Source organism: Gossypium raimondii, chromosome 7 (genome assembly GCF_025698545.1).
Source record: "Gossypium raimondii isolate GPD5lz chromosome 7, ASM2569854v1, whole genome shotgun sequence".
Lineage (NCBI taxonomy): Eukaryota > Viridiplantae > Streptophyta > Magnoliopsida > Malvales > Malvaceae > Gossypium > Gossypium raimondii.
The window spans coordinates 51,966,152-51,980,734 of NC_068571.1; the positions used below are offsets into that span (position 1 = coordinate 51,966,152).

Consider the following 14,583-nt stretch of genomic DNA (forward strand, 5'->3'; position numbering starts at 1 on the left):
TCAATCTTAAGTTGATGTCGTGTTCATTTGTGACACTAACTCAGTCAACATTATTCAAATACGCAAATATATAAAATTTTAGAGCACATATATAAGTACTAAAGTTTCAAATAAAAACTATATATTGTTTAGTTGAACTAATAATTTTTTTATTGACTTATAAAAATATATCTTTTGTGTACCATGTGAGCCTAATGAGTGCCACATGGTGCTTGGGCGAAGCCATGGAGGCAAGTTCTCCTAGCATAGCCATGATAAGATTGTGCGTCATCATATCTTCACAGTGGATAAATGTTCTTCCAAAGGGAACTAACGCGAGGGTATATAAAATACACTTAATCACTTTAAAATAAAATTTGTCCTATTTTAATTACTCCAAATATTTTTTCTTAATTGAGTTAATTTAAATAAAATAATTGTACGAATTGGTCATTGTTATTAATTTTTCCATTTTGAATGTAAATAGTTAAGGACAATTATTATGACGTTAATATCTTTCTCAATTGTGCATAATTTTGATTTGTAAATAATAAATTTAGCCCTCAATATTTACATATTTTGTTAATTTGATCTCAATTCTAAAATTTTAGCAAATTTAGCCTAAGCATTTACACATTTACAAAAATATGGCGAGCTAAATTTGTTAAACTATGACCAAATTGATAGAGTGTATAAATTATGAGAGCTAAATTCGTTATTATACCAATTAAATTTATGTAAAATTGACGAAAAACATTAATATTGTAATTAATTGTCTTTAATTACTTTCGAAATTACAGGGATCAAATTGTTTCAAATTTTTTTAGATGAACCAATTTGCTCAGTATTGAAATTAAGAGGAACTAAAGAGATCTTTTTACCAATATTCATCATCACTGGAGAGGTGTTTATGACTTTAAATCGAATTTGGTCTATGTACAAAAACTGGTCCTTAAATTTTATCTAAATCCATCAATATTTATAAATTATTAATCTAAATTCATTTCAATCTCGCCCATATTACCATTTTATAATAATAACTAATAACATTATTTTGTTTAATCATCTTTAACTTTCCATAAAATAACTATTTAAAATATATTTAACGTTGACACTAAAAAAATCAATTATTACAAAAAATTACCCAAAAAGTCTACAATGCTTTACTTTACATTCTTCTCTACAAATTAATTAATAGTTGATTTTTATTTTGTTTTGTTTTCTTTAATAAAAAAAAAAAGAATGAGCCGTGAAAAAAATTTGACCCATCCAAATATCCGGGTCCAAATCCGGATACTAAAAATCCCCGGATTTAAGTTGATCCGTTCTAAAAATTCCAAAGAAATGATCCCGGAATCAAAATCCCATCAAAATTTTCATCTTCACCACCAATGTTAAGCATCGATGATCCCAAAACATCACTTGAAAAATCATCAAATCCAGGGAAAATCCCATAATCCGAAACACCATTACCCGAACCCATCGTCAATAGATCCATAGCCGACCCGTCGAATTGTACCGTCGCGTCCGAAACTGACGGCGACGGTGACTCCATTTGGAACGCAGAATCAGTTTGCTCCGAATGGATCGTCGAAGGCTCCGAGTTCGCGAACCTCGCTGCGGCGGCTTGGATTTCATGGGGAGATAAAGACGTACCGCCGGCTATCTCGGGTGGGTTATCAGGGAAATTGAATTTAGCAGAACGGCCGCGTAAGCAAAAAAGAGCGGCGTCGAATGCACGCGCCGCTTTCTCGGCGGTGTCATAAGAACCTAACCAAATCCTTTCTCTACAGTTTGGTAGCCTGATTTCAGATACCCATTTCCCCCATTTTCGCTTACGTACACCTTTGAACCTTGAATCGCTCGTTTCAACCGCAGATTTCTCGCTAAGGTGTTTCACCATTGTTGTTTGCTAAGCTTTTTTTTCCTGGGTTTTTTAAAGTAATAATGATTTTAAGGTTTTTGATTTTGATTCACTATGAAAATGAATCGATAAATTGGATTTTTTTTTTTTGAGGTTTTTAAGTTTGGATGATAATGGAATTTGCGGCTCTGCTTTTATATTACCATGAAACGACGAGTGGGAGTGATCTTCAGTCAAAGAAATACAGGCGTGTTGAGTTGGAGCTTCTAGAAACTGTACCCTTAAGCCAAAAGGGATAATCTAATATTTAGTCCTTGAATTTGGTAACTTTTTCAATTTAATCCTAGTCCACCTTAGATTTCGCTGAATTGACATGTCATTCTCCCATAATGTCACATTTATCACCTGTTTTTTTTTTCTAAAAATTCAAAATCTTTTAAAATATAAAATTTAATATCTTAATAAAAAATTCAAGTGAGGATATCATCACCCTTAAAAACATTAAAAGAGGGATGAGGATAAAGGGCCTAAAAATTGTCGATTTAACATTTTATTTTAATGATAAAATTATACTTTAACCCTTAATTTATAGACTGTGGGTAAAAGAAGAAATTCATGGGCTAAATTTAAAAAAACAAATTTAAAGATTAAATGTTGTTCTACCCTTTAGTTAAAATGATAAGAACTAAGTTTCGGTTTTAAATTTTGTAAAATAAAAAAAATATTGACATCCGATTAAAAATTAAATCCGATTTATTCTTAATATGATTATCGAATATCAGGAGGGTTTTAAAAAAATATTAGACACGTGTCCAATGTTTAAAAACCTTGCTTTATTACATTCTTTTTACGCGGGGAGGGTTCGAGTGGAATATTCCACCACGTGGGCCTTTTATATTACTCGTGCTTTAATTCTCTCGCCAGTCGCCACCAACTCGTATTTTGTTTTTTGTTTTTTATTATTATTACGTTTATTAATGTTGTATTATTGTTTTAACAATACCGAAAACATTTTGCTGCCTCGCATCACATCACATCACATTTCTATAGTAATATCCTCCTCATTAGGAAAATAAAAAAATGAATTAAAATATAAATTAATATAGAAAAAAACTAAAATTGATTTAAGTCTATATATATTATGGTTACCCCAACCATCGTGTTTTATAATAATTAATTCCAGTTATAATTATTTGGATGTATTATTTAATAGAAAAATACAATATGTTTAATATACGATTATGTTAGAATATAATATAATTTATAATTTAATAATGTTAAAAATATTTTTATAAGTAATTAATTTTTATTATTTCTAACTGAAAATTATTAAATTTAAAATTTAAACATAACATAGATAAATAGATTAATTAATTAATGATAAAATTATCATGTAGTGAGCAAGTTTTGACCTAAAAGAATAACAGGTCAATTATTGGATCATAATTTTAAATTTAAAAAGTAAAACATTTTAAATTTTAAACTTTTTAATTACATTTACTAAATTTAAAGTTTTGTCAAAATATATATATTTATAAAATTCTAAAGTAATGAATTTTTTCATTAATAGCATAAAAAGATCACATTGAAGGCAAATTTATTTGAAAAAAGAAGATAATTTAGAATATTGTTTAGATTTATTCGGATTTAAATTTAGATGTATTTGAGTTTTAATTTATTAAATATATTATTTTTATTTGCCTTGTTTATACAATTATAACTGTAATTGTGGTTATAAACTTGGGAAAACAAAAAATTTATATAAGGTTAAAAGAATATTTATACAATTAAATTAAAACAAATTATTATTAATGAAAAATAAAATAAAATCAGATTTAGTCACACTTATAAAATCTTTGTCAAAATTCTATGAATATGGATGGAACTTGGAAGAGTTAATTGGATAGTCCGACCCATTTTCATTTCATTTTTCTGCCTAATCGCCCACCTACCTACGACTACCTTCTTCATCTCACGCGCATGCATATAGATAGCGTGATGCATGATTTACATATAATCCTCGTTTCGGGGAATTTGTTGTACTAAAAATCCGTTAAAGTATTTATTCAAAGAAAAGTTTAAGATTAATTGAGTTAAGAGTGGGTATGGATTAAAAACCGGTTGAACCGTGCTTTAATGTTTTTATTTTTATTAATTTTTTTAATAATTTAATTAATCAAATAGTCTCACCAATCGAATCAGTTAGATCGATGAATTGATGGTCTAATCCCATTAGTCGTATTTAGATCTATGTCGTCATATCTCGTGTAAATAAAATAGCGAATAACTTAAATTCATTAATTTTTTAAAACAAAATATTATTATACATTCGTCTATATATAATATTCTCTTAAATTTAATTTAAATTTAATTAAATCATTAAAATAAATAATTAAAATTTTGAAAACCAAAACACAAAAACATTGAAATCTTTTTCTAGCATTTATTGAAAAATAAAATCACAAGCAACAAAATTTAGATTTTTGGTTTCGATGTTCTCTCTTTCGTGATGCTTTTCCTTCCATTTTTTCACCATCATAATTTTTAATGAAATATTAACTAAAATTTAATACCAAAAACTTTGTATTATCGTGCATATGATTAGATTTGGACCCGATTTTTATTTTTTTTCGTAAAATTATTTCCATTGTTGTTGAACCCAATTTTCTGATGGGTAATCATTTGCCAACCTTGCATCCATACGTGTAGCTTCCATGGTAGATGGTATTTAAAGACCATGGATATTGAATGTTAATAATGAATATTTCATTGAAATTAACGACCGTGAAAGAAATGGAAGGAAAGACATCACCAAACAGAAAATTCAAAGAGTGGAAAGCCGAAATCAAGGCGGCGAACAAAAGTTTTTAGAGGTCGAAATTAAATTATAATTTTTATAATAATAAAAATATAATTTTATCATTTTAATGGCTTATATCTTATAATTTTTAAAAGATTAAATCAAACATTTATCATTTTTAAAAGGGTCCAAGTGTAATTTTACTTTTACTAATTTAAACTTTTTAAAATTTTGAAGAGTCTAAATGAAAAAATTTTTATTTTAAGGGGTTCGGTTCCCCTGCCAACCTCCCTCGCTTTGCCCCGCTAAAACCTATTTGAATGATGCTGCTTGTAATACTTTTTGAGAGGTAGATTTAATTATTTTTTCTTTCTTTTTAAATTTTAAATTAATTGTTTTTAAATAATTATGTTAAAATTAAATAAAATTAGAGAGGATATTATTAAATATGTATGAGTGCATAATAATATTTGTATGTCTTTAAAAATTGATGATGATGTGACACTATTTTATTGGCTCTTAAAAATAGAAGTTTTTAGAATTATTCTAATAAAAGTTATTATCAATAAAATAAGGGTATATTTTTTATCAACATTATTGGGAGTGATAGTCATAAACACCAAACATAGACTGTAAAATAGACGTGAATGATACTCAAAAATAGAGGGTCTTAATAGCAGATGTTTAATTGATCAATTTTTCGATTTGGTTAATTTTTTTAATTGATTATTTTATACTTTAATCAATGGTTAATATGAACTTGGTTACTTGTAACTAATTGATACCTAAACCTTTTTTGGACCTAATTGGTACGTAAATTTGGAATTCATCACATGCTTTGGTACCTATATTATAGTTTTATTAGCGTAACATCCTCAAATATTTGATATTAATAGTAATACGACCTACCTAAGTGTAAAAAATAAGTGAATAATCATGGGGTGTAGTGTGGTGATTTCTCACCTCATCTTTTATTCAAGAGGTTAGGGGTTCAATCTTCACCTATGAGAATAGAACATATTTTATAAATAGTCATTTATTTTTTTGAAAAATACCGTAGTGAGAAGATTAGTCACTATTGTCGGTGAATAAGTGGCAAAGAAAGCTGAGTTTCAGTAAGCTAAGTTTAAAGCTCCGTGGGTTGAACTTTCTTTGGGTTGTGCTCTACTTTATTATTGGGCTATAGCTTTTCCTTATACGTTGGCATAACAAGCCTTATGTAACTATATCAGGGTAAATTGCACCCAAGGTCATTAAACTGTTAGTAAGCTTACAATTTAGTTATTTAACTTTAAAAAGTTACAAAATGGTCACTAAATTATTCGAAAGTTTTCATTTAAGTCATTGAACTATTTAAAAGTTTTTATTTAAGTAACTAGGCTGTTAAGTTTTTTTTTTTAAAGTCCAACTAGCGAGCTTCAAGCGATGATTCAACGATCATACAGTGATTCAATACCCATTGACGAGTAGAAGAACATACTTTAGATCCAACTGAGTCTGACGATCGGTGTTGGAGTTGATACCAACAGAGCTAAGACTCAATCAATAAATTTATATTCAATTTAAAATCAGAGTAATAATGCCTAACTTTCATTGTGAGCAAACATTTATGCAACTTCATTTTTTTAAAAATTACTTAATTGATATAAAATTGAGATAAACTAGAGTAAGTACATCCTTCTTTTAACTACTATGTCTCTTAAAATGAAGCATTTGTCACTTATTATCAAATAAATAATCCTAACCTAAAACTAATTAAAAATAAATAAAATTAAAATTCAAGAACAAAAAGCTTCCACGGCTAGCCTTCTTTGAGTACATGGAGGCTTTCCAAATCTATCTTTAGAAACTTCGAAACAACACGGTTCTTTACCAACACATTTCTGTTTAATTATTGAGATCACATCTTCATTCGATTCGTATTCGCTTTTGTTAAAAGATCCACACTCGCCTTGCGGAGTACCAAAACTTGCAAACTCGATTTTCGAAATTGACTGATCTTTACACGACAATTCAACTTTATGTCCTTCGTAAGCATTTACACAAGCCTTTCCAATTTCAATTGTCTAGAATTGGACTTTCGAAGGATTCCCACCGAATTCTTCAAACAAAACGAGCGTGTTTTCACCGTCTTTGAAAAATGAACTAGGTATATGATACCTAATAAAAAAACAACATCAATATAGACGGATACATCAAAATTAAGGTATCGAAATTTATATAATAAAAAACATTATTTACTACCATTGTATCGGCCACGATAATCACAAGTACCAGGCTCACACATGTCTTCATCAGCTACAGCGCTAGGCCAATACCTACCAGTATAATGAACATTGACCCAAGCAATACCCTTTCCTAAACCAATTAAATCCACCACAATTGGATTATTTCCCAATGGGGCTTTGAAGGGTGTCTGAAAAAAGGAAAACCCATTTTAAAACTATAGTTTAGTAAAAAAGATTAAATTATAAATTTTGTAAGGTATAGGGACTAAAATTAAATTAAACCATTTATAAGATACCGAAAAAATTACCTTATACCAAGTGAAATTCCTATAAACAGGAATAGAATCTGATGCCCATTTCAAAGTTGAATTACAGTCCATCTCAAAAAACTTGTTTGCAATTCCATCCATTCCAATTTTATAACTCCATTTATTTGAGGTTAAGCTTTTAACAATGGTTTGGTTTCCATTTTTGATAACCAATTCAATGGGATCCATATATTAAGAAAATTAATTACCTGTAATCCAACAGTGACACTGAGAATTGTTATCAAATTCTTTCCAATGGATAGCTACTGAGAACCTATATTTTTAAATAAATATAATAAATTTGTATTTTATTAAGTGAATTCCATATATTAAATAAATAAAAATATATTTATTTATTTATCTTACCAATGTATGCTCCATTGAGAAATACATGAGAAACTTGACCACTATTGTTAAACCTGAAGCTAACAGGTACTTTCACCATCGGATCATCTTTTGCAAGCTCAAAACTAGCAAAAATATTAAATAAATAAATAAACAGTTTAAAATGGTTAATTTATGGTTTTGATCCTTGTACTGTTTGACCTTTTTTTTTAAAAATACCTTGCCAATAACCACAAATAATCACTGGCATCATTTGCCATCTTGTTAATCAACAATCTTATTAATTGAAAAAAATGTAAAGAAATAGTTTTAAAATGGTTAAATTATGGGTTTGGTCCTTGAACTAGTTCGATTAAAATCTTGGTGTAAAAGGACCGAAGCAATAATTTGACTTTTTTTAAAAATCTTAAAGTTTTTTTTTTTTTACCTTGTCATTAACCACAAATAATCAATGGCATCATTTGCCATATCTTTTTTTTATCAACAATTTTATTGATTGAAAAATAATGTAAAGAAATAGTTTAGAAATGGTTAAGGACTGAAACCATAATTTGACCTTTAAAAGTATTAAAAAATTTTACCTTGCCATTAACCAAAAATAATCACTGTCATCATCTGCCATTCTTTTTATGAACAAATTTTTTTGAAGGTTATCAACAATTCTATTAATTGAAAAGATGTAAAGAAATAGTTTTAAAACGATTAAATTATGGTTTTGGTCCTTGTACTATTACAACTAAAATGTTGTAGTACAAGGACCAAAACAATAATTTGACCTTTAAAAAAAGGAATTTACCTTGTCATTAACCACAAATAATCACTAGCATCATTTGCCATATCTTTTTGATCGACAATTTTATTAATTGAAAAATCTCCTTTACCTTGAACCATAGTTGATTCAATGGATTCAGGCCTCCATTCCCATTTCATACAAGTTGGTTCATCCTCAGCTTTATTGGGTTTTTTTCACATACACCGAAGTTTGAGCAGAAACCTAAAAAAAAATTTAAAATATAATTTTTAAAAAAAACCCCATAATTTTAATTAAGTTAATTTGTATTAAAATTAATTAATTTTTAAAAAAATTGAAATATATATATATATACACCTTTGCAGTGTTATATGCTTCATTTTTGCAATGAGGAAGGATACTAACAGACCATGCTGGAAGGAAATAATCAAATCCTCCAAATTTGACTGTGAAATCTGATCCTTTATTTGGATTACTCAAAAAAACAACTTGAATTCTCCTTTGTTACATAAGCAGTACCCTAATATATATATATATAAATAATAAATTAGAACAAATATTATATATATATATATATATATATATATATATGAAAAGATTGTTAAGAGTATTGTGCAAATAACACCAAAAGTATTGTTTTCTTTGAGTGTCGTGAGCAACCCACCATTAAGGTTTTGTCTCCTACCTCCAGACAATACAGTGGTGGTTCGTGACATTAAGTTCTGAGGTAGTTTATTTAAAATTTTTAAAAATTTTAAAGAGTTTATTAAAATTTTCAAAAATTTAGGATCTTAATAAGAATTTTAAAATTTTAGGGTCCACAAGTTTTGGAGGGTCTTATTAAAATTTATAAAATTTTGAAAGGCTCAATTAGAATTTTAAAAATTTCAAAGGCATAATAAAAAAATTCCAAAATTTAAGGTCTTGATAAGAATTTACAAAAATTTTAGGATTTAATTAACATTTTTAAAAATATCGAAAGGATTAATGAAATTTTTAAAAATTTCAAGGGAGCTAATTGAAATTTTTAAAATTTTTAAAGGTATAATAAAAATTTTCCAAAAATTTGGCTGAGACGAAAACCTTTTTTTTTTTTTTAGCTTTAAGAAGGTTCTGCTGCCCAAACAAAACCATCAAATTATCAACACCATACTCTTAACAAAAACAAAATAACGTGTTCAAAGAAGGTAATTACCAAAACACCATTGCCAAGATTTGTATTCACTATTTCACCATGAGTCATGGTGTATTCCATGGCATGTAAAAGATAATGAAGCTTCTAATGAAATTGAAACCCCAATATTAATTTCAAAAAATATATTTATATGTAAAAAATTGTGAAATAAAAATTAAAAAAAAATGCAATTACCATATTCATCAGAGGTGCATTATAATCATACGAAGTAGTGATATATGGACCACCTGCATCTCTACGAAAATTGGTACCACCATCGTACTAATAAAGTAAAAAAAATATCATTAAAAGTTGTAAAAAGTAAATAAATTAAAATTTTGGGTGAATTTATATATTTAATTAAAAATTACTAATCATATAATAATTTTGTAATGTACCACTTTTTGGTAGAAACGTGCAACAGAATAAACAAGATCTTCTGCAATTTTATGTGGGTTTGCATCATGCCAATTCTTAAACCTTAAAAAAATTAATATATAATAAAAATAAATAAAACTGAAAACGAAAATAATGTAAAATAATCTCTCAAACTTTAAAAAAAATCTATTTTAGCTTAATTGAGCTTAAAAGAGACTTAAAGAAACTTACCATCCAGTCCAATTTTCAGTTCAAAATTTTGGATTCCTTTTGTTTTTGGTTGATAATCATCACAATAAAAATCAGTGGATGTCTCAATCTATATAATTTTAAAAAATAAAAATAAAAATAAAAATAAAAATAAAATAAAAATAAAAATAAACATAAACATAAACATAAACATAAACATAAACATAAATTTAAATTTAAATTTAAATTTAATAAAAATTTGATAAATTACTAAGAATAAAAAATACCATTGACTTTAAAGAATTGGGTTGTTGACACATAATCCATGGAACTCTAATATTAAGTGAATCAGCCATATTAGCACACCAATTTATATAAGCAATACCGTCATTTCCATATGTCATTTTCAATCTATATAAAATTATTAAAAAACTAATTTTGTTATATTTATTTATTTAAAATATCATAAAAATAAAATTATAAATTAAAATGTTATATTTTATATATACCTGAGCAAGAATAACAGGCTAAAGTTGTAAAATTTTGCATTTGACTCTGTTAAAATATATATAAAAAATCATATTATTCATAAATAGTAAAAAAAAAGAAAAGGAAAATTTTAATTAATTACCATAAAAACATCGTTATTCGTTCGAAGAGCAGCTCTAGGCAAATTATGCAACCAAATAGGAAGACCTCTAATAAAGCGATAATCCATAAAAATAAATTAATTTTATAAAAAAATAAAATTCAAAAAATTTAATAAATTTATTTATTTTTACCTGTAATTCCATTCGGCACATGTATACGGTCCAATTCGAAGAATAGAATATAATCCTTCATCTTGAATAGTTTTAATAAATCGAACCAGATCGAGATTTTCATCGAAATTATATTGACAACGAACCGGTTCATGTGCATTCTAAAATACATAAGTTTCAATAGTATTTAATCCACCTTCTTTAGCCTTCCTAATAAGATTAGGCCACATCTAATACAATCCAAAAAAAAAAATCATAATAAAAATAAAATAATTAATATTATATTAGTTTTCATAAGTAGGGGATTGTATACGATTTTTTCGGTTAATTTGGTTAGACCTTTTTTATTAAACCAACTTAACAGATAATAATCTACAAAAATTGACTTGATCAAGTTAAAGCTCAAGAATTAACATACTAACTTGATTTTGGATCAGTTGGTTCAGTCGGTTAACTGACTTTGAAAAAAATTAAATTAAGTTAATTTTTAGATCGAATTGATTTGAAAAAAAATTGATAACCAATCAAAATAATCACCCAAATCAAAATTGACTAAATCAATTAAACCAGTTTAATCAATTTTCTTGATTTTAACCGAAAATTACTTCACCCTATATCATATTTAATTTGATCCAGAAATTATAAGCCTATGATTTCCATCAATAATTAGTGATTTTGAATCATAAGTGAAATATTAAAATAATAAAAATATTAAAGATTTGAAGAATAAAAAAAAAAACTTGAATATGAAGATTATGAAGTAAAGTGTTGAATTTATAGTGCCAAAAATATTAAATCTATAGAGATTTTTAGTTACGAAAGATTATAGAAAATCAAAATTTGGAGATTGCAATTTCCTTTTTATCATATATAACACTTTTAATTAGGTCTAATTATGGTTTTAGTCCCTTTATATGTTAAAATTTGGAAATTTAATCTTTCTATTTTTATAACGTTATCAGTAGGTCCAAATTTATAATGCGGTTAGTTATTGCAATTAAAGTGTTGATGTGTAAATTTTATTTTAGTATTATTTGATCACACAGTTAAGGGTACTTGAAAATTCAAGAATCAATATTCAACCAACAATATATATTATCACTTTAATGATAACAATTAATCATTTTTTAATTTAAACTTACGAATAATATTATAAAAATGATGAAAAGAATTATGTCATTTTAATTAAAACCAAAATTAAACTTTTTAAAATTAAGGTAAAATTTTCATCAACTTATCACAATCAATTTATTGCCAAATAAAACCCATTGAAATTTTAAACCAAACGATATAATTAGTCAATTATCCTTCTAGATAATGTATATATCTATATTTTCATTGTTGTATTGTAATATTTATTTATTATTATATCCTTTTCATTCAATATATCTTTGAGATTTGGTTGTTTTAGTTTAATGTGTTTTAGAAAAGACTTTTCTTACCTATTATTAACTTATAATAATATCAAATAAAATTTATTATTATACATACTCGATGTTTAATATAAAAATTTCAAGATTTTCTTCGTATATAATAAAACTTAAAATGATATATATAGAGACTTAAATATAAAATATGAAAGATTCATGATATAATTTTTCCAATTTTTTCGAAGTTACAAACAAGCACCAAACTTGATAACTTAACTCGAACTAATTAATTAAACTCGACTAAAATTATTTAGTTCACATAATTTCAAATGAAGAAGACCTAAACTTGAACACTTAAAACCTCAAAATCTCTATCCGAGTGAAGTTAAAATTACGATATATATCTTTTAATGAGAGTTAACATACAAATTTATTTCAAGAGAAGACTTTTAAACTTGATTAGTATTGATAGCATCGACCAAAATAATTTTATTATTATAATAATTATTATAAAATTAATTAAGAATTAAGAAATGTCACCAAAAAAAGTATGGGTTCACTTTCAAGCTGTGAAATAGTCGGCCCCACATCTCAATATTTTTAATTTTTTCCATAACAATAATCTATAAAAAAATTAATAATTAATAATTAATAATTGAATATATATATATGGGTGTCAACATCCTTGACCCTCTATAATTTAATTTTCCCTACACCAAATGACTCGGAACTCGGGAGTCATTTTCACTGGACTCAGGGTGGACTCGTCAGACGAGTTAACTCACTTCACGTGGCGTTATTGAGGAGGAACCCATAACAGGTCGACACGTGCTACGAGACACGCTCGTTTGGGACCCGCCTTTCCCTTTCTTTTAATCATGGTCTTACTCTAATGACATCAGTACCCCTACTTAATATTCTTAATCACATTACTACCCTCATTATTAATATGGTTTACCCGAAAAAGTAAATAATTCTTGGAATATATGGTTTCCGGTCCAAACAATTATGATAATAGGGGTAATTCAGTAATTTAACAGGGAAACAAGCACTTTTTTAGTGGGTCCCAGATAATAACCCTTTCACTGCCAAAAAAACAGTGGGCCCTAAAATTCAATGGGCTCAATGAAGGGAAAAAAGAACTTGGTGGTATTCAGCAATTATTGCAATGAACCATCTCCCGTAGATTTACGCCACGTAACCAAACATCAACGGTCATGATGGACAAGGAATCTTTAGTGTGTTGCCCCAAGTGTGGGGTCCATCACCCTTCAGGTCAGGTCTCAATCATTACACTAAAGACACATGATTTTGGGCCCACTTTAAAATGACGCTTTTAGATAAAAATCATTTATTTGGTAATTTTTTATTTCGGAAAAAAATATTTTTTATATAAAAAATATTATATAAACATTTTAAATTATGTAGGTACCATATAATATTTTATTATTTAATAATTTTTATATTGTTGAGTTTGTCACACTTGACTTGTGATATTAAACTTTAAATAAAATATTATTGAAGTATTATTGTTATAATATTTTAATAATAAAAATCAAAGTTATACATCAATCTTGATTTTGTATAATTTTATATGTAAATTTTGGTTTGATTTAATTTTCAAAATTATTAATAATATTATCGAATTAATAATATTTTACCTATAAAATAAATTTATGTATATATGAATGATAATATAAATTCCATATGTATAATTACACTAAATAATAATTTATGTATCAAATTGTACTTTAAGAAAAATTCATGTATAAATTTAATATTATCACAATTTTAATAATAAATTTATCAATTTTTAGCATTAATCAGTATTTGATTATAAATATTTCTAAAACAATTGTTTTTATTATCTACATTTAAGGATTAACCAATATTTATAGAAATAATACTATAAATATTATATTAACTAATCTTACATATTGTGTAAAGCTTGGATTACTAAAATGTTAATACCTCTATTAACATCAATAAATCATACCCTTAAGCATACATTATTTTGTAAATAACATGATTAAAATATGTTACGAGTTTTTATATTTTGATAAATTTTAAGATTTAGTTTATTTAAGTCATATTTTTATCTTTTTTATTAAAATTATCAAATTGACATGTTGATTAGGTTACCATCATATAATGTCGCATATGAATGGCGAAAAATAAACATATTAGACAAATCCTAATAAAAACTATTGAACTAAAATTTTTAAATTAAAATAAGTACGAGTTTTAAATTTTAGGGACTAAATATTAAATTTTATAAAAATACAAACGCTAACAATTGTAACAATTAAAGAATTAAGAATAGATAATATAACCGGTTTATCGGATTGAGTGGTAACAAGCTTAATACTTTTAAAGTTAGGTTTTAACCTTGGGAGTAAAACAACAACAATATTGAAAGAGCATTACTCGGGTTCA

General features: G+C 26.3%; 1 protein-coding gene and 1 pseudogene across 1 annotated transcript; both read right to left on the reverse strand.

Annotated features, from left to right (window-relative positions):
- Positions 1–1,052: 1,052 nt before the first annotated feature.
- On the reverse strand, positions 1,053–2,020 carry LOC105797158 (ethylene-responsive transcription factor ERF017). Its single transcript, XM_012627129.2, has one exon. It carries the CDS (start codon positions 1,880–1,882, stop codon positions 1,307–1,309), a length of 576 nt encoding a protein of 191 aa, XP_012482583.1. The 5' UTR covers positions 1,883–2,020; the 3' UTR covers positions 1,053–1,306.
- Positions 2,021–6,876: 4,856 nt separating this feature from the next.
- Positions 6,877–11,007, reverse strand: LOC105803171 (beta-galactosidase 7-like; annotated as a pseudogene).
- Positions 11,008–14,583: the final 3,576 nt, after the last annotated feature.

What these genes read in the sequence shown, in the direction of transcription:
- LOC105797158 (XM_012627129.2), bottom strand. Translation starts at nt 1,882, where the DNA reads ATGGTGAAACACCTTAGCGAGAAATCTGCGGTTGAAACGAGCGATTCA.